The 25,674-nt window shown below is 45.1% G+C and overlaps 2 protein-coding genes across 7 annotated transcripts in view; both read right to left on the minus strand.

Moving 5' to 3' along the window:
- mrpl4 (mitochondrial ribosomal protein L4) overlaps nucleotides 1-1,384 on the minus strand; it is a 29,612-nt gene extending 28,228 nt beyond the window's left edge. Inside the window, exon 1 of the mRNA XM_085980181.1 lies at nucleotides 1,168-1,384. Within this exon, the coding sequence (XP_085836307.1) occupies nucleotides 1,168-1,230 (63 nt within the window). The 5' untranslated portion in view covers nucleotides 1,231-1,384. The remainder of the gene's footprint in view (nucleotides 1-1,167) is intronic.
- A 4,324-nt stretch (nucleotides 1,385-5,708) lies between these two features.
- The window catches only part of LOC147120986 (arginase-1-like), a 78,790-nt gene continuing 58,824 nt past the window's right edge, over nucleotides 5,709-25,674 (minus strand). For 5 of the 6 annotated variants that reach the window (XM_085980183.1, XM_085980185.1, XM_085980184.1 and 2 more), the window contains 3 exons: nucleotides 12,113-12,217; nucleotides 10,061-10,197; nucleotides 5,709-6,999 (listed from right to left, as the gene is read on the minus strand). In XM_085980183.1, coding sequence (XP_085836309.1) covers nucleotides 6,872-6,999; nucleotides 10,061-10,197; nucleotides 12,113-12,217 — 370 coding nt within the window. In that variant the 3' untranslated portion in view covers nucleotides 5,709-6,871. Of the gene's footprint in view, nucleotides 7,000-9,508; nucleotides 9,754-10,060; nucleotides 10,198-12,112; nucleotides 12,218-25,674 lie in introns of all 6 variants that reach the window. The other variant, XR_015075973.1, reaches the window with a different exon arrangement.

The following is a 25,674-nucleotide window of genomic DNA, read 5'->3' on the forward strand; positions in this document are numbered from 1 at the left end:
TCTTATTGTGTAGGTAGCAGGAAAGTGAAAATAGATTTTGCCTTACAAGACTTAGTCGCTGATTTATTTTTAAAACAGTTTTTCCACACTTTAAAAATGAATTGGATTAATCGGATTTATTACATAATCGTACATTTTACAAATAACGGTATTTGTATATGTACTGCTGTTGTACATGTTGACATCATGAACTGGGCAGTGGACAATCTCATTCATGTCACACACAGCAGGTCTACTTCTACACAAAATACCTATTCCTAACATAAGAAATAGGAGCAGGAATAGGCCACTTGGCTCCTCGAGCCTGTTCCACCATTCAATAACATCATGGCTGATCTTGGGCTCAAAGCCACTTCCCTGCCCGCTCCCCATAACCCTTCACTCCCTTATCTTGCAAAAATCTGTCTATCTCCACTTTAAATGTATTTAATGACCCAGCCTCCATGGCTCTCTGCGGCAGAGAATTCCACAGATTTACGACCCTCAGAGAAGAAATTCCTCCTCATCTCAGTTCTAAAAGGGCGACCCTTTATTCTTAAACTATGCCCCCGAGTTCTAGATTTCCCCACAAGGGAACCTACCTGTAACAAAAATTAATGGGGCAGATTTTGCTGTGGGTATGACGGCGTACGCTTGCGCATGCTCTAAATCCCGAACTTACGATCTGTCAAGGTACGCCTGGGCAGATGATCCGCAGTGACGGGAAAATACTCATTGCTGGCGCAGAGTTGGGCTAATTGCCCACCAACTGCCCATCAATTATGGATGAAAATGTTAGTTAGTGAAAGCAGGCACAGGAGCCGTTCTTTCGTCGTCACTAGGTCAAAATCCTGGAACTCCCTACCTAACAGCACTGTGGGAGTACCTTCACCACACGGACTGCAGCGGTTCAAGGCGGCTCACCACCACCTTCTCATGTGCAATAAATGCTGGCCTTGCCAGTGATGCCCACATCCCATAAACAAATAAAAAGACGGGATTTGGGGAGTCAATTTAGGCTACTGGAAGTTAGTTATTTATTTAACTTGCTGCAAAATACACCAGCAAACCGAGTAAGGTAATTGCACAGAATGTTATTTATTTTTACAGCAATTAGTTGGACGCTCCGCGGCTGTGCCCCTTTAAGACGCTTCAGACACGCTGGGATCAGGCACTCCGCCTCCTTACCCTTTTCCCGAAATCCCGGCAACACGTCGCGCGGGAAAAGCGCGCGACCCGAGCGATCAGCATCCCGACCGCTCAATGTTGGCCCCTAACGCCGGGCACCCGCCGCTTCCCTCACCGAGGCCGGCTCCGGGGCAAATATCCGGGACACAGGGTGGGCCCCAAAAACCTCGCGAGATTGGCGGAGTGAAATCCCGTGCTGGCACATTCACGCCAAGCGCTCCGCGATGAAGCCGCCGCCGCCATCTTGGTAGTGGTTTAAATGCTGACGGCGCGGCGCTCGAGCGGGCGCGTCGGTTGTGCGGCAGCGCGCGCCGCCCATTGGCCGAGTGAGGATTGCAGCTGCGATCAAACCCAGAGACTTGCATTTCTAGAGCGGCTTTCACGACCACCCGACGGCCGCCAAAGCGCTTTACAGCCAATGAGGGACTTTTTTTGAAGTGCAGTCACTGTTGTAATGTAGGAAACGCGGCAGCCAATTTGTGCTCAGCAAGATACCACAAACACCAATAGAAAGAAAAACTTGCATTTATATAGCACCTTTCATGACACCTGGACGTCTCAAAGCGCTTTACAGCCAATGAAGTACTTTTGAAGTGTAGTCACTGTTGTAATGGAGGAAACGTGGCAGCCAATCTGCGCTCAGCAAGACCCCACAAACAGCAACGTGATAATGACATGTGAATCTGTTTTTAAGTTATGTTGCTTGAGGGATAAATATTGGCCAGGACGTCAGGGATAACTCCCCTGCTCCTCTTCGAAATAGTGCCGCGGGATCTCTTACGTCCGCCTGAGAGGTCAGACGGGGTCTCGGTTTAAAAAAAGGACTTGCATTTATTTAGCACCTTTCACAACCACAGGACGTCCCAAAGCACTTTACAGCCGATGAAGTACTTTTGAAGTGTAGTCAATGTTGTAACGCCTCATCCGAAAGACAGCACCTGCAACAGTGCAGCACTCCCTCAGCACTACACTGGAGTGTCAGCCTGGATTATTTGTGGGACTTGAACCCAGAACCTTCTGACCCAGGGGCTGGATTGTTAACCACTGAGCCACAGCTAACACAGGCATTAATATTGTGTAAAATGTATTAGAATGAAGAAAAGGCATTACATTTGTATTGCAATAAAAATAGAAAATGCTCAGCATCTGTGGAGAGAGAGAAACAGTTGGACAGCTACTTGAGGATGAGCAACTTACAGGGTTACAGACAAAAAGCAGGGCTGTGGGACTATGGACGACAGCTCTTCCAAAGAGCCAACACAGACACGACGGGACAAATGGTCTCCTTCTGTGCTGTAAGTATCTATGAATCTATCGATGAATCTATGAGTTAACGTTTCAGGTCGATGACCTTTGATCAGAACTGGAAAAGGTTAGAGATTTAACAGTTTATAAGCAAGTACAGAGCCTGGGGGAGTGAGGGGTGGGGGGAGTAAGGAGGGTTGGGAGAGAGGAAAGAACAGAAGGGGAAAGTCTGTAAAATAGGGTTGCCAACCCTCCAGGGTTGTCCTGGAGTCTCCAGGAATGAAATATTAATCCCCTGGAGCAACCCAGGAGAAAAATAATAGGGGCATTGAAAACATTTTTTTGAATGTTCTTTGAACACTCTTATTAGTTATTAAAATATTGAAGTAAAAAAGTTATTTGAGTGGACAGGGTGGTTGGAGGTGGGAGGTCATGTGTTGAAACCTCCAACTAGAAATGGTAACCCTACTGTGATAAAGTGGAGGGCAGGAGTGATTAAATGTCAAAAGGAATGACGGTGGAAGACAAAAGGTTGTGGTAATGGGACAATGAAGAACCAAAATATGGGTCCAGAGGAGGTGTAAATGGTGACAGCAGAACCATTACCAGCAACTGCTCTCTTAGAAAATGGGAGCGGTGGTTATGATCTGAAGTTGTTGAACTCAATGTTGAGGATGAAAGGCTGTAAAGTACCTAATCAAAAGATGAGGTGCTGTTCCTCAATTTTGCGTACAGCTTCATTGGAACAGTGTAGGAGGCCAAGGACAGAGAGGTCAGAAACATAGAAGATAGGAGCAGGAGTAGGCCATTCGGCCCCTTGAGCCTGCTCCGCCATTCAATGCGATCATGACTGATCTTCCAAACTCAGTACCCTGTCCCTGCTTTCTCCCCATCTCCCTTGATCCCTTTAGCCTTAAGAAATATATCCAACTCCTTCTTGAATATATTTAATGAACTGGCCTCCACCACCTTCTGTGGTAGAGAATTCCACAGGTTCACCACTCTCTGGGTGAAGAAATTCCTGCTCAGAGTGGGAGGGTTGCAATAGCTCCAAATTTCCATTGCCAGACATGTCATCATGGAGTCACCTTGATCCCACAGAGGCCCTACTTAACCCCCGCCCCCATGCAAAGGATAGTTACTGGTTACTTGTTAGATAACTGATGAGTACAGATTTGATATGTGGACACCTGGTAGCAGCAGTTTTTGTGAGTAGCATGGTGAGGAACATGACTCACCATAAAATGTAAAGTGGATGTGAAGAATACTCTGCAATACTCCGCAGAGCCCAGATGTGTAATGCAAAGTGTAAACAGTAAAAGAAAGAGAGTGGTGCATTAAGGTCATTTAGTGGAAAATAGGCTTCATTAAAGCACCTTTAACCCATCATCAGCAACATTAATCACTGGTGATTAACTGTTAGGATCGTGGGGTGACTTAACATTGTTGCCATAAAGAAACCACAAAAAGACCATTTTATATTTTATAAACTGCACAGAACAATATCTGTCTTCATACTAATAACTTTAATTTTGTCAAGCATGTCTAACTGGTAAAACACAAGTGAACCAGCAGTAGGGGGCAGCACCCCTCCAGCTTAATTGATGTCCATCCATAATCATAGCAGGGAGAGAATAAGCACCAGAGTTTAACCAAAGTCCCTTGAACTTGAATGAGAGGGGTTGAAAAATGTATTTTCCTACATGAATTGTTTCATCTAATTGCAATGTGTGTATCAGGGGTTTTACTAGAAACAGGCAAAAGAAAATTTCCCCACCTAATATTTTTTGAATAAATGGATACTCATTAATCCCTGTGTGTTTAATTCCTACTGGGTGCCAGTTTTGGCACCTGTTTATGCGTTAACATAAATTTTGGTTTGCACTATTTTAACAATTATTTAAAAAAATTAAAAGGGTTAGGATTAAATTCTTAGATAGGAATTTACATACACTAAAAATGGTCCATGGAGGATATTAAATTCCCCCGGAATATGATTGTCCAACTAACTAGATTACCACAAATGGAAGCAAGCTTAATAATATTTTTGTAAAGTTCTAAATATCATCAGCTGAGGTTACACACCACTGGCAGAATGGATAGCAAGCTGGCTACGAAACAAAAGAGAGTAGGGGTCAAGGGTAGCTACTCAGAGTGGCAAAAGGTGGGAAGTGGTGTTCCAAAGAGATCGGTGCTGGGACTACTGTTGTTCTAGATAAGCACATGAGGGAGAAAGGAATAGAAGGATATGCCGATAAGGTTAGATGAAGAGGGGTGTGAGGAAGCTCGTGTGGAGCATAAATGCCGGCACAGACCAGTTGGGCCGAATGGCCTGTTTCTGTGCTATAGACTCTTTGGGGGAATTTATCGGTGGGGGGTCAAGTGGAAAAAAAAACATTTTTGACAGCAGGTCGGGACCCCGCTGTCAACGCGCTGCCGCACATCTTTGCCAGATGTCGGGTCTGTCAATGCTGAGCAGACCCGAGAATGCAGTGGTGGGGGAGGCAATTCTTGTCATTATGACCTTGTTAACAGCCCATTAAGAAGTATTTTGAGCTCACCTTTACATTTTACGAGGTCGCCCACGGGGTCCACGCTGCTCGGGGATCACGTCAGGTAAGCAGGTCGGGAGTTGTATGACCATGGAATCATCTCATTACTTGACAGCTGCAAATGTGCTGTAAAAGCTCCCATCTCACAGCTGTTCACTTTCCAAGCTCAGAAGCTGTTGCTTACTGCATTTGGAAGACAGATTGAGCTTTATGCAGGTTGCAAGTGTTTGGAGTAAACTCTCTATCCAGTGTCACCTCATTCGAACAACCTCTCTCACCACTGACCACTGACAGATCACTTCTGTCATCTCAAGTTCACCTGCCATCTATTACATCAGCATCGGTGTCCTTGAAACTATCTCATCTTGGTCCTCAGAATCCCACCACGATCAGCCCCAACACCAGCAGCACCAGCATCACCAACACCACCACCAACCTTCTCCACAATCAACTGATGCTGCACAGGACGGAGGGCATCAGCACCCGACCACATTGCTGTCCGGGATGCCAGGGATAGCCTCACCATGGCCAGATTTACTTCACTTGACGCTGTACACACTGGCTGCCATATGATGCGCCAGGTTGGCACCACCCCACACTAACACCATAACGCGTCCCTCCAATGCCCAAGCCATTCCTTTCACACTCATGACCACTGCAGGGGGTACCGTTATGTTTCACCATTCACTGCAACTCACTAAGCCACTTCCAAAGGTGCACACAGATCTGTCCAAGAACGCAAAGTGTTGAAAATAAAGGTTTTAATGTTTGACACCGCATTAACAGAAACTTTACATGAACATTGGCTAAAACACCCAAGTGCCTACCCTTGTGTGTTGTTAGTTGGTATGCTTGCACTAGGATGAGGGTGAGTGTGAGAGGTGGCTAGTGAGATGGGGAAGTGATAATGTAGATAGAGAGGGATGGGTGGAGGTGCAAGGTAATTTGGTGTGAGTAAGGATGTGGAGTAGGGTACGGAAGGCAGAGTGATGGGGATGTGACGAGTGGCACAGCAGGATGAGGTTGAGTGTGGCTTTGCAGTAACTTTTCGTGATCTACTCAGATCATTGAAAGGTTTGTGCCACTGCAGCCTGGTCCTCCTGATGACATCCCTGCTTGTGCCCTCCTGTGCAATGTGCAACCAGGCTGCGTTGGTCTCCTGGGGCGGTCTCTTCCACCCATTGGAAGGGAAGAGAACCTCCCTGCGTGCTGTGACTCCTTCCATAAGCATATGGAGTCATGGGAGCGCCTGGGTGCAGCCATGTACCTCTGTGCAGTGCTTGTCCGTGTTTGCAGCACCTCAATGCTTCAGAACAATGGCAGCACAACTGTCAAAATCAATTTGCGCATGGTCCCTTTAAGGAAACCGGCTGATGAGGCATCATCAAATGACATCATCAGACCCACTTCCTTCAATTGGCTGGCAAACGCTCTGGGCGGACTTAACAAGCCCAATCAGGGGAAAATCATTTTGGACAGCGGGCTGGAGCCAGCAGCGAGGCCGGAACCCACCACCGATGTCGCCCGCCATGGATCTGCTGAGGTAGGGGCAACTGCGGCCTTTGTAACTCGATGTAACAGATTCAACCTGAGGGAGTAACTAGGGAGGATGATGGGCTTGGAGCCAGAGCATGTTGCTGCTGTTGGGAGCTGGGAAGAATGGTTTCATTTATTGACATTAATTAATTCATCCAGAGCTTGATGTCAGAGAGTCAAACTGTAACATTTTAATTGTAAATCTTTTACCAAATTGCATTACTATTTTAGACAAAGTTTAAAAAAGTAAAAACATATTCTCAATTTTGCTCTCCGGAAACACAAATGATTCACGAGTGCACATAGTTATGATACAATGAAAGACAAATGTTTAAAGCTGTTAGAATTCCAGCAAAGAATGATTGGTGGAATCATTTTTGGGCATAGCCAAGTGCCTTCAAGATAACATCTCGACCAGTATTCACAGTAGATGCAACTTCTTCCTCTGTTTTTCCTAAAGATGGGTTAACTTCCACTAGATCAATTGCTGACAGCAGGCCTGTAGAAGAAAATATAAAATACTCATGTGCAGTACAATTATATACTTAGAAACAAAATTTAACAGTATTGGTCAGCACAAGAGGCATGAGCATTGGCAGCTAATTAGTGACGAGTACTAAGATTATAGGAGAGTGCTAAACAGTTTGGTGAAAAATTGGAATGATGCTTTTAATTTAAGACTGAATCTTTCCTGAACACCTTTGATTAACCCAGGGCGAGTTTATACCAAGTGACACGGACAAAGGGGGATGTCTAGAGAAGATGCAATGCAAGTAATTGAGAACATAACAATATGGAATCGAGATAAAGCCATTCATCCAATGTGTTCCATTATCCAAGTCCGACTTCAGTTTCTGATCTGGGCATTTTTATTTCTTTATTACCCCCTCTGAGCTGAATCAGGATTTTTTCCAACATATTTTTGAATGATCCAGCTGAGTCAGCATTTACAACATGCTTCGACAGTCGGTAACACAAGCCAGTGACTGGAATACTCCTTCTAGTGGTGGTGTTCTAATAGGGCGAAACTTCCACCTGGCCTTCCAACAGTACTGGGATGCCAACCCATTTCCCCAAGTCAGGCTTCATCAGATATACATGATGAGCTCCTGTCGGGATTCCCACTGCCAAGTGGGAGCGTGTCATTGGCTGGCCATAAAATTACAGCATTGCTGAAGCTGGATTGCTGCTGTAGCAGCAGATGAGTTGGGAGTACTATTAAAGGGGTAGAAACGCCCCAAAGATCAGACTCGGTGTCCCACTGAAGGCCTTGTCCAGGACCAGGGCCTTTGACAGGTAAATGCTGGGGGCGGAATGGAGGGAGAGGAGTCCAATACAAGGCCCTCTCCTTCCATGACGGTATCCAAGGACCATTACGGCAATTTCCCATTGCCTACCATCAGCTTCCTTGTGGCAGTGGTGGTAACACAGGCGGATGGAAGGGAAATCCACCAGGGACCCAGGTCCCACCCTTTCTGCCATTTACATGCAGTGAAGAGGAAGGAGTGGCTAGCAGCAATCTTGGTCGGGGGAAGGAATGCAGGTCAGGTGGTGAGGCAACAGTAAGGCTCACTGTCTGAATTTTCCCTCATGGTCTGCTACAATCCCACACGATTTTGGTTGGGATTGTAGGAAAGCATCTGTCCCAATGACTCTAGATTTGAAGAAAGTTTTTCCTCAAGATAAATTTAGATTATGCCTTCTTTGATTTCTATTCATGTTCTATAGTTCTCTTGTCCTAGTTCTCTCTGTGATGAATTCACTGATTCTGTGCTCCCAGTGGAGAGAAAGAAAAGAAGAACTTACATTTATTGGTAACTTGCATTTACTATGTCTATCAGTTCTGATAGAGATTATGGAGCATAAACTATCAACGTTCGCTGACATTACAACTGTGAAACTGACAGGATAGGCGCACCAACGTCAGTGTTCTCGCTCAGGTCAACATCCCTAGCATCGAAGCTTTGACCACGCTCGATCAGCTCCGTTGGACGGGTCACATCGTCCACATGCCCGATACGAGACTCCCAAAACAAGCGCTCTACTCGGAGCTCCAACATGGCAAGAGAGCCCCAGGTGGGCAGAGGAAATGCTTCAAGGACACCCTCAAAGCCTCCTTGAAAAAGTGCAACATCCCCACTGACACCTGGGAATCCCTGGCCCAAGACCGTACAAAGTGGAGGTGAAGCATCCAGGAAGGCGTTGAATACCTCGAGTCTCATCATCAGGAGCAAGCGGAAGCCAAGTGCAAACAGCGGAAGGAGCACACGTCAACCCAAGCACCCCACCCACCCGCCCCTTCAACCACCGTCTGCCCCACCTGTGACAAAGACTGTAGGTCCCGCATTGGATCATCAGTCACCTGAGAACTCATTTTTAATGTGGAAGCAAGTCATCTTCAGTTCCGAGGGACTGCCTAAGAAGGAGAAGAAGAAACTGACAGGAACTTCTGGCGTCCGCACATGCGCAGTTAAACGTGAAAATCCAGAAGTTGCTGTCAGTCATTCCCTGCTCCTCCACAGGCTGCGCTGTTGAACTCCCCGCAATCAATTGAAGTTACTTAACTGACGAGAATTTCCCCTTTTATGCTGTAATATCGCTGTTACAAACCCCTGAAAAAGGTACGCCTTGTTCAATGAGGTGTAGCTGGATTTTTAATGGCATACTGAGCAATGTTCCCTCTAATTTTTTTTCGTGCGTGGTCCTTTTAAAATGGCTACACATGCGCAGTATCTTCCAGCGGCAACAACTTGTGAGCCGTCTGTGTGAGACCTCCCGATTGATGCGCGGCCGCACGCCTGCACACCTTAGGGGGAACATTGTTACTGAGTCATAGCTACTGCTGAACAACCGTTCTGGTCCTGAAAAACTCATTTTATATTTGTGGAAATAATTTTTTTGCAAAGGTTTGTTTATGATATTTCTGCTTCTACCTTAATCCCATGTGTATGTCCCAATCTTTATTTCGCTCTCTGTAAAATGATTAAAAAGTGAAGGATAATCAGTACATTTTACTTCCTGGTTTGCTGTCTGTGAGAATTCTTCAATGTGATTGGCTGCTTAGCCAGCTTGATGACATCACTGTTGCTGGATGCTGGAGATCCCCAAGACTTGGCGTCAGATTCAAATTAACATCGGGAGAGATGAAATCCATGCCACAGAGATCGCTAGATCTTTGTGGGCAGCTTTCTTCGAGGTCAGCGGCACGTGCCACCACTTCACTGCTGACCGCAAAATCCAGGCCACTATATCCCTAGAAAATTTAAACTGAGGTGATTATTTTAATACCAGCTTCCTCTGCACCAAGCAACTGCCAGTGGCATTGCCACGGACTGTATAGTGTGAGCCAAAGACAATGGTTACCTTGCCTAGGTTTTTTTGAAGTTCCTTCTTGAACAAACCACAGCTACCCCAGTTTTGGTATACTGGTACCCAATAAACTGGTTTGGGATCTCTAAATGTCAGTGTCTCCCTAGGCTTCACAATTTGCATAGTTTATCCAATGGAGCCAATCACATTCACAATATAAACATCTTCTATTTCATTCCTCTTTCCCTTACCTGTTTTATGTATTTCATTTGCCACGAAGATACCTTGTTCATATGCGAGACCTCCCTCTACAGGGGTTCCTGTAGCAGGTGCCAGGGTGGGATCAAATCCATCAATGTCAAAACTAAGATGGATCGGTTTCTTTACTCTATGAAAAAGTTAGATATTATATCAGAGTTAGAGTTTATTATAGAATCATAGATTCGTTACAGCACAGTAGGAGGCCATTCGGCCCATTGAGCCCGTGCGGCTCTCTGCAAGAGCACTTCAGATAGTCCCACTCCCCACTCTTTCCCCGTAGCCCTGCAAAATGTTTTCCTTCAGGTACTTATCCAATTCCCTTTTGAAAGCCACAATTGAGTCTACCTCCACCACCCTTTCAGGCAGTGCTTTCCAGATCCTAACCATTCGCTGTGTAAAAAAGTTTTTCCTCATGTCACCCTTGGTTCTTTTGCCAACCACCTTAAATCTGTGTCCTCTGGTTCTCGACCCTTCCGCCAATGGGATCAGTTTCTCTCTATCCACTCTGTCTCGACCCCTCATGATTTTGAACACCTATCAAATCTCCTCTCAACCTTCTCTGCTCTAAGGAGAACAACCCCAGCTTCTCCAGTCTATCCACGTAACTGAAATCCCTCATCCATGCAATCATTCTCGTAAATCTTTTCTGCACCCTCTCTAAGGCCTTCACATCCTTCCTAAAGCGCGGTGCCCAGAATCGGACACAATACTCCAGTTGAGGCCGAACCAGTGTTTTATAAAGTTTCATCATAACTTCCTTGCTTTTGTACTCTATACCTCTATTTATGAAGCCCAGGATCCCGTATGCTTTTTTAACCGCTTTCTCAACCTGCCCTGCCACCTTCAATGATTTGTGCACATATACCCCCAGGTCTCTCTGTTCATGCACCCCCTTTAGGATTGTACCCTTTAGTTTATAAATCAGTTGACACCCCAGTAAAAATAATGGACAAAAGAATGTCATAAAAACTGTTAAGCATTTGTCTACTAATATCACCCACAGTAATTTCTAGCCTTGAAATAACAGTGGCTTTTGGATATTAAATGTAACTTCTTCTGCTCACCTCCACTTAGAGATCCCAAACCAGTTTGTTTGGTACCAGCATACCAAAACTGGGGTAGTTGTGTTTTGTTCAAGAAGGAAGTGAAAAAAACTAGGTAAGATAACCAATGCCTTCGGTCATGCTATACAGTCCGTGGCATTATCACCGATTCCATCCCTCTCCCAGGCCACTATGTCAGGCTGAACCAGACTCTTTACAACCAGGTGTCCTATTCAACTCTGAGGTGAGCTTCTAACCAAATATTCTGTTCATCTCAAAGACTGTCTACTTCTACCTTGGTCACATCATCTGCCTCCACCCCAACCTCAGACCATCTGCTGCTTCAACACTCATTGATGCTTTTATCACCTCCAAACTCAACAATTCCAATGCTCTGCTGGCTGGTCTCCCATCCTCCACACACTGTAAAATTCAGCCCATTCAAAACTCTGTTGTCAGCATCCTATCACACACCAGGTCCTTCTCACATATCGTCTCTGTCCTCGCTGATCTACATTGGTTCTCAGTCTGCCAATGCCTCAATTTTACAAAGATCGTCCTTGTGTTTAAATCTCTTCATGGCCTCGCCCCTCCCCTCCCTATCTTCCCCAGCCCTACAACACATCCTGAACTCTCCGTTCCTCTGACTTAGGTCTCTTGTGCATACCCCCCTCCCTATCCATAAGCCCCACCATTGGTGGTTGTGCCTTCAGCTACATAGGTCCACTCCACACTTTGGAATTTTCTCCCTAATCCCCTCTTTCTCTCCCCCCTTCTCCTTTTAAGAGCTTCCTTAAAGCCCACCTCTTTGACCAAGCTTTTGATTACCCCTCCTAATATCCCCCTCTTTGGCTCGGCATCCATTTATTTCTGACTATGCCTCCGTGAAGCACCTTAAAACTTTTTTTTATATTAAATGCTCTAGATAAATGCAAGTTGTTATTGTTAAGGTTAATTTTCTAGACATCAAATGAACTCAAGGTTGGTAAAAATCCATACCTTGAAAACAAGTAATCGCTGGTCACCTCCATGACTTTCTGTATTCCCATCTGATTCACATCTGTCATTGAGAAGATTTTAATTCCTAATTTTTTTATAATATCCCTGAAAAAAATCAAATAGTAGCATTACTTAAAGTATTGTTAAAGCTATAAGCAAAGAATATTATAGCACAGAAGGAGGCCACTCGGCGGATCATGCCTGTCCCTAGTTCGTCCCATTCCTCTACCATTCCCCCATAACTTTTTTAATTTACCTTTTTCAAAAATGTATCCACTTTCCTTTTAAAAGCTATTATGGATTCTGCTTCAATCATATTTTCTGATTGGGTATTCCGTATCCTAAATGCCTTGGCATAAAAAATTCTTCTTGCCTTGCCCTTCATTCTTATGATGACCTTAAATGTATGACTTCTGGTCACTGATTAGGATAACTGTTTTTCCCTATTTACCTTAGCAAAACCCTTCATATTTTTGAACATATCTATCAGATCTACTCTTAAGCTTCTCTATATTCTAATGAAAACAGCCCCAATTTCTCTGTCCTTCCTCATAGCTGAAGCTTCTCATCCCTGATATAATCTTATTGACTCTCTTCCGTACTTTTCCATGGCCTTGAAATTACATAGGATATGGCACAGAAACATGGCCTTTTGGCCCAACCAGTCCATGCCGGCCTTTATACTCCACTCGAGCCTCCTCCCGTCTTTCCTCATCTAAATCTATCAGCATAACCCTCTATTCCCTTCTCCCTCATATGCTTGTCTAGCCTCCCCTTAAATGCATCTATACTATTCACTTCAACCATTCCCTGTGGTAGCGAGTTCCACATTCTCACCACTCTTTGGGTAAAGAAGTTTCTTCTGCATTCCCTATTGGATTTCTTGGTGAGTATCTTGTACTGATGGCCTCTAGTTATGCTCTTCCCCACAAGTGGAAACATTCTCTCTGTATCCACTCTATCAAAACCTTTCATAATTTTAAAGACCTCTTAGGTCACCCCTCAGCCTTCTTTTTTCAAGCCTGTTCATCCTTTCCTGATATGTATACCCTCGCATTTCTGGTATCATCCTTGTAAATCTTCTCTGCAGCCTCTCCAGTGCCTCTATATCCCTTTTATAAATATGGCGACCAGAACTTTATGCAGTACTCCAAGTGTGGTCTAACCAAGGTTTGATACAGGTTAGCATAACTTCCCTACTTTTCAATTCTATACCTTTTTTATGACCTTGCTAACTTGTGTCGCAACTTTTAGTGATTTGTGTATTTGCACTCCAAGATCTCTTTGTTCCTCTACCTGACTCGCATCCTCCAAGTAATAAGTGACCTCCCTATTCTTCCTACCAAAATGTAATACCTCACATTTATCTGTGTTGAACTTTATTTGCCAGTTATATGCCCATTGTGCAAGTTTATTAATGTCCTCCTGTAACTTGTTGCAGTCCTCCTCAGTATTGACCATACCCCCAATTTGGTGTCATCCGCAAATTTAGAAATTGTGTTTTTGATTCCAAAGTCTAAATCGTTAATGTAAATTGTAAACAGCAGTGGTTCCAGCACTGATCCTTGTGGAACACCACTACCCACCTTCTGCCACTGTGAATAGCTACCCTTTACTCCTACTCTCTTTCTGTCTTGAAGCCAGCCAGCAATGCATTCTGCTACTTGTCCCCTGACTCCGCATTCTCTGACCTTGTTCATCAGTCTATTATAGGGTACCTTATCGAAGGCCTTTTGAAAATCCAGATAAATTACATCTACTGCATTACCATTGTCTACTCTCTCTGTTACCTCTTCAAAAAATGTAATAAGGTTGGTCAAGCAAGACTTTCCCTTTTGAAATCCATGCTGACTATTCATTATTATATTTTTGATTTCTAGATGTTCTTCTATTTCCTCCTTTAGTAGGGATTCCATTATTTTTCCTACCACCGATGTTAAGCCGATAAGTCTATAATTCCCTGGACATGTTCTATCCCCCTTCTTGAATATAGGTGTTATGTGTATATCAAAAGTGGACATATTATTTTAGCCATGGTGTGGAGATGCCGGAGTTGGACTGGGGTGGACAAATGTAAGAAGTCACACAACACCAGGTTATAGTCCAACAGCTTTATTTGAAATGTTTTTTGTCTTTTTTTGTTTTTCATACAGACCCCAGCATCTGCAATATTTGACCCCTTGTGACCCCACCTCATTGTTCTTTGATGTAATGTTTTCCTGACTGACCTGTTTGGACACCATTCACACCTTTGACTGCTGTGATTATCTCTCTGCCGAGGTGTGATAAATGGCAGTTGGAAAGGTTACCTGGAAACATCTGACATGATTCTCTGACTATATAAGCTGTGTCTTTATGCATTTCTCCACTTCACCTGAAGAAGGAGCAGCGCTCCGAAAGCTTGTGATTTCAAATAAAGCTGTTGGACTATAACCTGGTGTTGTGTGACTTCTTACATATTATTTTAGCAAAGTTGGTGCAATTAATAGCAGATTAACTGTTTAGGACACTCCTAGCGATACCTAAGGCTGTTTCCAGGGTCTCAAATCTAGGCATTTATAGTTTGGAGGGATAGCCCTGTCATTGAGTACTAGGAATTTATTCCAATTGACTCCAGACAGTCTTGCAAACCAAATGTAACGAGTAGAGTGGTCCTAGCTGTACAAGTCGTAAGATACTTACCAATGCTCTGTGTTGGTAACCTGTGCAGCTTTGGCTGTGTAACTCCAGTAGTATGCTTAGGGTTTCTTGGCTGTTGTTAACCTGCACCTAAACTTTCTGGACTTAGATAGGTGAGGTGGGTTAGTGTCAGGAGAGAATATGAACTTCATATTGGACAAACAGAAACTCTACCTGTGTGGATTTCTCAGTATCTTGGTTTGGAATCTCTTATGCATGGTGATTGGTTTCTGTGCATGACAAACACCTGGCTAACTATAAAATATATAGTTTGCAATGCAAAATATAATTTTTGCCTTGTTTGCACTTTCTAAGTGCTCACTGCATACAGCCTTGAATTCTACTCTTTGAGGTGGAATTCGCAGACCTATTTCCCTGGGTTTCGGTCATGACGGGCTCCAGGCAGGATTCTTGCTGCCAAGATGGAGTCAACAGTGGAAAGGAGGAAAATCCCAGCAATGCTGCAGTGGGGATACTGGTCCAGCACCACAAGAGGCAGTGAGGGACTATAAAGGAGCAGGTAACCCAAAATGGGTGAGGATAAGGCCAAACAATTTTTGGACCTTCCTGCCGCTACTCTTGGCCTACCAGAGAAAAATAAAAGGTGACATCACAGGGAAAAGGGTAAGTGATTGGTTGGTGAGTACAGTATTTTGCTCACTTTTCTCATCTTTTAAAGCCCAGGAAATGTATTAGTAATTGTAAGGTTTCATTAGTATTAGTAAAGTTTACTAGCAGTAATAAATCTTACTGGGTGTAGTAGGGTTTATTGATTATTAATTAAGAAAAATAAATAAATTAAGACACAATAAAGATGGCAGGGCAGGTGATGTGTTGCGACTGCAGGATGTGGGAGCTCCTGGATACCAGTGTGATCCAGGACGAACACGTCTGCAGTAAGTGTCTGCGGCTCGAGGAGCTTCGGCTCAGAGTTGATGTGCTGGAGGCCGAGCTGTGGACACTGCGATGCATCCTCAATGATGGTGGAGCCCAGCACGTGAGTGCAAAAGACAAGGCTGAAGCGTTTGCAACCATCTTCAGCCAGAAGTGCCGAGTGGATGATCCATATAGGCTCCTCCTGAGGTCCCCACCATCGCAGAAGCCAGTCTTCAGCCAATTCGATTCACTCCACGTGATATCAAGAAATGGCTCAGCGCACTGGATACAGCAAAGGCTATGGGCCCTGACAACATCCCGGCTATCGTGCTGAAGACTTGTGCTCCAGAACTAGCCACGCCTCTAACCAAGTTGTTCCCGTACAGCTACAACACTGGCATCTATCCGACAATGTGGAAAACTGCCCAAGTATGCCCTGTCCACAAAAAGCAGGACAAATCCAATCTAGCAAATTACCGCCCCATCAGTCTACTCTCAATCATCAGCAAAGTGATGGAAGGTGTCATCAACAGTGCTATCAAGCGGCACTTACTCACTAATAACCTGCTCACTGATGCCCAGTTTGGGTTCCGCCAAGACCACTAGGCTCCCGACCTCATTACAGCCTTGGTCCAAACATGGACAAAGGAACTGAATTTCCGAGGTGAGGCGAGAGTGACTTCCCTTGACATCAGGGCAGCATTTGACCGAGTGTGGCATAAAGGAGCCCTAGTAAAATTGAAGTCAATGGGAATCGGGGGGGGGGGTGGTGGGGAGGAAACACTCCACTGGCTGCAGTCATACCTAGTAGAAAGGAAGATGGTTGTGGTGATTGAAGGTCACAGCCCCTGGACATCGCTGCAGGAGTTCCTCAGGGCAGTGTCCTAGGCCCAACCATCTTCAGCTGCTTCATCAATGACCTTCCCTCCAACATAAGGTCAGAAATGGGGATGTTCGCTGATGACTGCACAGTGTTCAGTGCCATTCACAACTCCTCAGATAATGAAGCAGTTCATGCCTGCATGCAATAAGACCTGGACGACGTTCAGGCTTGGGCTGGTAAGTGGCAGGTAACATTCACGTCACACAAGTGCCAGGCAATGACCATCTCCAACAAGCGAGAGTCTAACCACCGCCCCTTGACATTCAATGGCATTACCATCGCCGAATCCCCCACCATCAACATCCTGGGGGTCACCGTTGACCAGAAACTTAACTGGACCAGCCACATAAATACTGTGGCAACAAGAGCAGGTCAGAGGTTAGGTGTTCTGCGGCGAGTGTCTCACCTCCTGACTCCCCAAAGCTTGTCTACCATCTACAAGGCACAAGACTTAGAATTTTTTTCCGAAAAATAGCAGGCGTATGCCATTCGGCCCTTCGAGCCTGCTCCTATTTTTCTATGTTTTTTTTTCTAATCACCAGTGTGATGGAATACTCTCCACTTGCCCGGATGAGTGCAGCTCCAACAACACTCAAGAAGCTCGACACCATCCAGGACAAAGCAGCCCGCTTGATTGGCACCCCATATGCCACCTTAAACATTCACTCCCTCCACCACCGGCGTACCGTGGCTGCAGTGTGTACTATCTACAAGATGCACTGCAGCAACTCGTCAAGGCTTCTTCGGCAGTACCGCCCAAACCCGCGACCTCTTCCACCTAGAGGGACAAGGGCAGCAGGCGCATGGGAACACCACCACCTCCAAGTTCCCCTCCAAGTCACACACCATCCTGACTTAGAAGTATATCGCCAAACCTTCATCGTCGCTGGGTCAAAATCCTGGAACTCCCTACCTAACAGCACTGTGGGAGTACCTTCACCAGATGGACTGCAGCGGTTCAAGGTGGCAGCTCACCGCCACCTTCTCAAGGGCAATTAGGGATGGGCAATAAATGCTGGCCTTGCCAGCAACGTCCACATCCCATAAAACAATTTTTTTTTTAAATCAGGGAGGGAGAAAGTTAGCTGGACACTTTATTCCAGGAGGCAGCCACACCCTAAGGATAGGGTCTTCTGATTTGGTCAGTGGTCAGGGACAGGAGGATGTGACTGCGAGTGAGGCAGGTATGGGGACCCAGGAGGTGGAGGAGCCTCAGCCTTTGCAATTGTCCAACAGGTTTGAGGTTCTTGCAGCCTGTATGGATGAAAGCGGTGACTGCACGGTGGATGAGCAAACTGACCATGGCACCGTGGTATAGGAAGCCATTCAAGCGAGGGGAGTTAATAGGAATGTAGTGGTAATAGGGGACAGCATAGTCTGGGGGATAGGTACAGTTCTCTGCAGCCAAGAGCAAGAGTCCAGACGGCTGTGTTGCCAGGGTTCGGGACATCTGCTCTGGGCTGGAGAGGAACTTGCATTGGGAGGGGGAGGAGCCAGTGGTCGTGGTCCATGTAGGTACCAACGACATAGGTAGAACTAGGAAAGAGGTTCTGCTGAGAGAGTATGAGCAGCTAGGGGCTAAATTAAAAAGCAGAACCTCAAGGGTAATAATGTCTGCATTATTACCTGAGCCACGAGCAAATTGGCACAGGGTAAATAAAATTAGAGAGATGAATGCGTGACTCAAAGACTGGTGTGAGAGAAATGGGTTTCGATTCCTGGGGCACTGGCACCAGTACTGGCGAAAGTGGGATCTGTATCGTTGGGACGGTCTTCACCTGAACCGTGCTGGGACCAGTGTTTTGGCGAGTCGTATAACTAGGGCGGTAGCGAGGGCTTTAAACTAAATAGTGGGGGCAAGGGATCAAATTTGGGAAGATATGGTAAATCAAAGAGTAGAGACAAGGCAAGAGAGAACGGTATTAATATGGGAAATGATAAACAGACCGTGACAGGAAGGGATAGAGAGTACAAATCTAAGAGTAAATCAACAGATAAGGCTAGGGGTTACAAAAATAATAAAAGGACAAAACTAAGGGCTCTGCATCTGAATGCATGTAGCATTTGAAACAAAACAGGTGAACTGATAGTGCAAATAGAAATAAATAAGTACGATCTGATAGCCATTACAGAAACATGGCTGCAGGATGACACACATTGGGACCTGAATATTGAAGGGTACATGACATTTAAGAAGGACAGGAAGCTAGGAAAAGATGGAGGGGTGGCTCTGTTAATTAATGATGGTATTAACACAATAGAGAGGGATGATGCAAGTTCAGGAAACCAGGATGTAGAAGCCGCTTGGGTAGGGATGAGAAATGATAAAGGCAAGAAGTCACTTGTGGGAGTGGTGTACAGGCCCCCTAACAGTAACCGCACGGTAGGATGGAGTATTAAGGAAGAAATAATGGGAGCTTGTCAGAAAGGTACGGCCATTAAAATGGGGGATTTTAATCTACATATAGACTGGAAAAATCAGATGGGCAAAGGTAGCCTAGATGAGGAGTTCATAGAATGTTTTCGGGATAATTTCTTAGAACAGCACGTTCTGAAGCCAACCAGAGAGCAGGCTACACTCGACCTGGTATTGTGCAATGAGATAGGATTAATTAATGATCTCTTAGTGAAGGTGCCTCTAGGTAGCAGCGATCATAATATGATTGAATTTTACATTCAGTTTGAGGGAGAGAAGAGTGGGTCCAAGACTAGTATTTTAAATTTAAATAAGGGCAATTATGCAGGCATGAAAGCAGAGCTAGCTAAAGTGAACTGGCAAATTAGGTTAAGGGATAGGTCAATAGAGTTGCAGTGGCAGACATTTAAGGGGATATTTCAGAATACACAGAATATATACATTCCAACGAGAAAGAAAAATTCCAAGGGGAGGATCCACCATCCATGGTTAACTAAAAAAGTTAAAGATAGTATCAAACTTAAAGAAAAAACATATAATTGTGCAAAGGTGGGTGGCAGGTCAGAAGATTGGACAGAATATAAAAAACAGCAAAGAATGACAAAAAGATTAATAAGGAGAAAAATTAGAGTACAAGAGAAAGCTGGCTAGAAATATAAAAACAGATAGTAAGAGTTTCTATAGATATTTTAAAAAGAAAAGAGCTAACAAAGTGAGTGTTGGTCCTATAGAAAGTGAGTCTGGGGAATTAATAATGGAAAATGAGATGGCAGTTGTATTGAACAGGTATTTTGCATCGGTCTTCACTATAGAGGATACAAGTAACATCCCAGAAATAGTTGTAAATCAGGAAATGGAAGGGAGGGAGGAACTCAAGAAAATTACAATCACCAGGGAAGTGGTACTGAGCAAATTGTTGGAGCTGCGGGCTGACAAGTCCCTGGGACTGATGGACTTCATCCTACGGTCTTAAAAGAAGTGGCTAGTGAGATAGTTGATGGGTTGGTTTTAATTTTCCAAAATTCCCTAGATTCGGGGAAGGTTCCATTAGATTGGAAAATAGCAAATGTAACTCCTTTATTCAAAAAGGGAGGGAGACAGAAAGCAGGAAACTACAGGCCAGTTAGCTTAACATCTGTCAAAGGGAAGATGTTAGAAGCTATTATTAAAAGATGTTACAGCATGGCTCTTAAAAAAGTTCAAGGTAATCAGGCAGAGTCAACATGGTTTTGTGAAAGAGAAATCATGTTTAACCAATTTATTGGAGTTCTTTGAAGAAGTAACATGTGCTGTGGATAAAGGGGAACTGGTGGATGTACTGTACTTAGATTTCCAGAAGGCATTTGATAAGGTGCCACATCAAAGGTTATTGTGGAAAATAAAAGCTCATGGTGTAGGGGGTAACATATTGTTTAAGTTATGCTTCAGTTATACAGGGCATGGATAGAAGATTGGCTAGCTAACAGGAAACGGAGAGTAGGCATAAATGGGTCATTTTCTGGTTGGCAAGATGTAACGAGTGGTGTGCCACAGGGATCAGTGCTGGGGCCTCAACTTTTTACAATTTATATAAATGACTTGGATGAAGTGACCGAAGGTATGGTTGCTAAATTTGCTGATGACACAAAGATAGGTAGGAAAATAAATTGTGGAAGAAGGCATGCCAATGCCTGTTCTTCCTCAGGAGACTGAAGAAATTTGGAATGGCCCCCCAGATTCTCACCAACTTCTACCGGTGCACCATCGAGAGTATCCTGTCCGGCTGCATCACTACCTGGTATGGCAACTGCACTGCCACAGACCGCAAGGCTCTATAGATGGTGGTGAAAGCTGCACAGCATACTATAGGAATTAAACTACCTGCTGTCCAGGATATCTACCCCGAGAGGTGCCGGGGGAAGGCCCTGAGAATCATTAAAGACGCGAGCCACCCCAACCACAACCTCTTCGCCCTGCTCCTGTCCGGTAAGAGATACCGAAGCATACGGTCTCGTACCAGCAGGTTTCGAAACAGTTTCTACCCCCAGGCCATAAGACTCATGAACGTATAATTTATTATTATTTATTACTGTTGTTTTATTTATTATTACTGTATTTCTATTAGTATTTTATCATTGTTATGCCATATTTATTCCAATGTTGGGAGGACTCGTAAAAATCAACATTTCATTGTGCAGTACATACGTCTGCTGCATATATGACAAATAAAATTGAATTGAATTGAATTAAGGAGGCTACAAAGGGATATAGATAGGTTAAGTGAGTGGACAAAGATCTGGCAAATGGAGTATAATGTGGGAAAATGTGAAATTGTCCATTTTGGCAGGAAGAATAAAAAAGCATATTATCTAAATGATGAGAGATTGCAGAGCTCTCGGATGCAGAGGGATCTGGCTGTCCTATTGCATGAATCGCAAAAGGTTAGTATGCAGGTACAGCAAGTAATTAGGAAAGCTAATAGAATGTTATTGTTTATTGCGAGGGGAATTGAATACAAAAATAGGGACGTTATGCTTCAATTATACAGGGCATTGGTGAGACCACATTTGGAGTACTGTGTACAGTATTGGACTCCTTATTTAAGGAAGGATGTAAATGCGTTGGAAGCAGTTCAGAGAAGGTTTACTAGACTAATACCTGGAATGGGCGGGTTGTCTTATGAGGAAAGGTTGGACAGGCTAGGCTTGTAGCCGCTGGAGTTTAGAAGAGTAAGAGGTGACTTGATTGAAACATATAAGATCCTGAGGGGTCTGGACAGGGTGGATGTGGAGAGGATGTTTCCTCTTGTGGGAGAATCTCGAACTAGGGGGTCACTGTTTAAAAATAATGGGTCGCCCATTTAAGACAGAGATGAGGAGAAATTTTTTCTCACAGAGGGTCGTTAGTCTTTGGAACTCTCTTCCTCAGAGGGCAGAGTCTTTGAATATTTTTAAGGCAGAGGTAGATAGATTCTTGATAAGCAAGGGAGTGAAAGGTTATCAGGGGTAAGCGGGAATGTGGAGTAATCAGATCAGCCATAATCTTATTGAATGGCAGAGCAGGCTCGAGGGGCCGAGTGGCCTACTCCTGCTCCTAATTCGTATGTTCGTATGTACCACTACGTTCCTCCTGGGGAGAGGCAGTAACTGGAGCAGATGAGAGGGAAGTGGGATGAAAGACCAGACCGCATGCCCCCACCAGCAATTGCATGCGGCGGGCAGAGAAGGGTCTCAGTGGGGGCAGGGGGATGGAAATCAAGTTTGGGTTGATGAGACAGCAGTAGCCCTGATCACCCTATTTTCCTGCTGTTTTCTCCATGATCCTATCTGATTTTAGGCAAAATTATGAAGGGAAGTCCAGTCTTCTATGCCCATATTTCCTTGACCTATTTTATGAAGATGTTGAATCTTTTGTTTGATTAGTCATTCTTCATTTGTATCTTAAACTGGGAGATATAAACCTTGCCCCTCATTTGTAAAACTAACTCAAGTATGACTATGAATAATTAGAACCATAGAAGTTTACAGAAAGAAATACTTGCATTTATATAGCGCCATTCACGACCTAAGGACGTCCCAAAGTGCTTTACATCCAATGAAATACTTTTGAAGTGTAGTCACTGTTGTGGGAAATGCAGCAGCCAATTTGCACACAGTAAGCCCCCACAAACAGCAATGTGATAATGACCAGATAATCTGTTTTTTTAGTGATGTTGATTGAGCGATAAACATTAGCCAGGACACGGAGCTAACTCCCCTACTCCTCTTCGCAATAGTTTTTAAAAATTTGTTTGAGATGTGGGTGTCGCTGGCAAGGCCAGCATTTATTGCCCATCCCTAATTGCCCTCGAGAAGGTGGTGGTGAGCCGCTGCAGTCCGTGTGGTGAAGGTACTCCCACAGTGCTGTTGGGTAGGGAGTTCCAGGATTTTGACCCAGCGACGATGAAGGATCGGCAATATACTTCTAAAGTCAGGATGGTGTGTGACTTGGAGGTGGTGGTGTTCCCATGTGCCTGCTGCCCTTGTCCTTCTAGGCAGAAGAGGCCTCGGATTTGGGAGGTGCTGCCGAAGAAGCCTTGGCAAGTTGCTGCAGTGCATCTTATAGATGGTACACACTGCAGCCACGGTACGCCAGTGGTGGAGGGAGTGAATGTTTAAGGTGGTGGATGGGGTGCCAATCAAGCGGGCTGCTTTGTCCTGGATGGTGTCGAGCTTCTTGAGTGTTGTTGGAGCTGCACTCATCCAGGCAAGTGCAGAGTATTCCATCAAACTCCTTACTTGTGCCTTGTAGATGGTAGAAAGGCTTTGGGGAGTCAGGAGGTGAGACACTCGCCGCAGAATACCTAGCCTCTGACCTGCTCTTGTTGTCACAGTATTTATGTGCCTAGTCCAGTTAAGTTTCTGGTCAATGGTGACCCCCAGGATATTGATGGTGGGGGATTCGGCGATGGTAATGCTGTTGAATGTCAAGGGGCGGTGGTTAGACTCTCGTTTGTTGGAGATGGTCATTGCCTGGCACTTGTGTGGCGCGAATGTTACCTGCCACTTATAGTGCTATGGGATCTTTTACGTCCACCTGAGAGAGCAGACGGGGCCTCGGTTTAACGTCTCATCCGAATGACGGCACCTCCGACAGTGCAGCGCTCCCTCAGTACTGCACTGGAGTGTCAGCCTAGAATTTTTGTGCTCAAATCTGTGGAGTGGGACCTGAACCCACAACCTTCTGACTCAGAGGTGAGGGTGCCACGGTTGACACAGCACAGAAGGAGGCCATTTGGCTCATCATGTCTGTGCTAGCTCTTTGCCAAAGCAATACAAAACTAATCCCTTGGGGCAGGCAGGCAGTTAAATTAATGGTAGAGTACTTATCAGTGTTCCAAAAAGGCTTCCTACCACCGCCATCTTAACTGCCCAGTTTTCTGAGTTGGCCAGCGTCAGGCAGGGGCCTCATGAGTACATATAAATTGGGGTTCTATGATGTAATTAGATCTCTGACGCCAACTGTATGCAAAATCACATAAGTCCTTCACAGTGCCCAACCTGCCAGTAAAGCCTAGCAGGATTGGTCCCTTGGAGCCACTGAAGTAGTATTTAAAGGGGCACTCCTTTAAATTTAAAGCTGCAGGTAAATGGATCAGAGGATCTTTGTCAATTTGGATTGCCAGGAAAATTTTTTGCAGCTTCCAGGTCACTTCTTTCTGATATTGTTTGCCTTACTGGATGAAGCTCAGTAAGCTTCATCTACTTTTCATGGGTGCTATTATTGGCAGTTTTATTTGGATGGAGAAAGAGGAGCCACAACAGCAGCAGCCGCAGCAACCAGCAGCAGTAGCAGCTGGGTCACTCAGAAGTCAGTAGGTGAGGCAGGGAGCCTGTACAGCCTGTGTGCTGGGTATGGTCTATGAGCAGCACACAGGCTGTACAGGCTGAGTCACTTTCTTGGATTTATCCAAGGAGCAGTGCATCAGGTGGCTGCACTTCTCCAAGCAGGCTGTTGCAGACTTCTGTAGCCTCCTGCAACAAGATCTGCTGCCTGTTGTACTAGCTGGCCATACTTTGCCAGTGGCTGTTAAAATTACATTAAGCAGGCCACCGACGCCCTGTTCACCAGGGCTAATCAGTACATTACCTTCTCCATTGATCTCAACAGTCAACAGGAGACGGCTCGGGGATTTGCAGGGGTGCACGGCTTCCCTCGTGTCCAGGGTCTCATTGACTGCACACAGGTTGCCATCAGCACACCAGAACACCAGCCGGCAGCAATCGTGAATAGAAAAGGCTACCAGTCCATTAGTGTCCAGGTAGCGTCCAATCACGGAGACAGAATCATGCAAGTTTGTGCAAGATACCCAGGCAGCTGTCACAATGCATTTATTCTGCAACAATCTACCATCCCCCCAATATTTGACTCTTCCAGGAATGTGGCAGGATGGCTGTTGGGGGATAAGGGCTACAGACGTGGCTCATAGCACCTCTGCAGACCCATCACATCTGGGCAACACAGCTGTAATCAAAGCCAGGGGACCACCAGGATGATTATTGAGCACACCATAGGGCAGCTGAAGCAGATGTTCGGGTATCTGGACAGGTCTGGGGCCTCTCTACAATAGGCGCCAGAAAGATTCTCCCTCATCATAGCGGTGTGCTGCGTACTGCACAAGCTAGCCATACAGAGAGGCCTGCATTTGGAGGGGGCACAGCAGCAGTAACAGTCCTTGTCAGATGAGGAATACTAGGGGGAAGACTAGGAAGCAGCAGAAGGAGGAGATACGAGGGATGAGTTAATTGCTCAGCAATTCTGGTGACCTGCTCATTCCCCTGCCCATAAAACTTACAGAAACCCCCTCTGCGTTAACAGTCCTTGTTACATTTTCCACCATTCCCTTAATCTGCACTAAAGAACACTGAAACCATTTTTCAAACTTCTATATCAATGACATAATGACAATGCAGACTTAGAAGCTGCTATGAAAGCACACTGCAGACCAATGTGTCAAATGCGATAAAGGTGATGAACTTAATTCCCACCACCAATTGCCTTCTGTTCATTTCTCACTCGAGTGTCGAGAATGCTTACTAAGTTTACTACTTCTACGAGGTGTTCTCTAATGACCTCAGCAAAGCTGGTGGAAGGCTGCTGTTGCTCATGTTGAGACTCTTGAGATGCTCGTGGCCAATGAGTTCTGGGTGCTCGAGCCTGTGAGGGCGCGGCTGCAGACTGCTGCACCTT

This window comes from Somniosus microcephalus, chromosome 3 (genome assembly GCF_052327205.1).
Source record: "Somniosus microcephalus isolate GS21.2 chromosome 3, FLI_Smic_1.0, whole genome shotgun sequence".
In the NCBI taxonomy this organism is placed as follows: domain Eukaryota; kingdom Metazoa; phylum Chordata; class Chondrichthyes; order Squaliformes; family Somniosidae; genus Somniosus; species Somniosus microcephalus.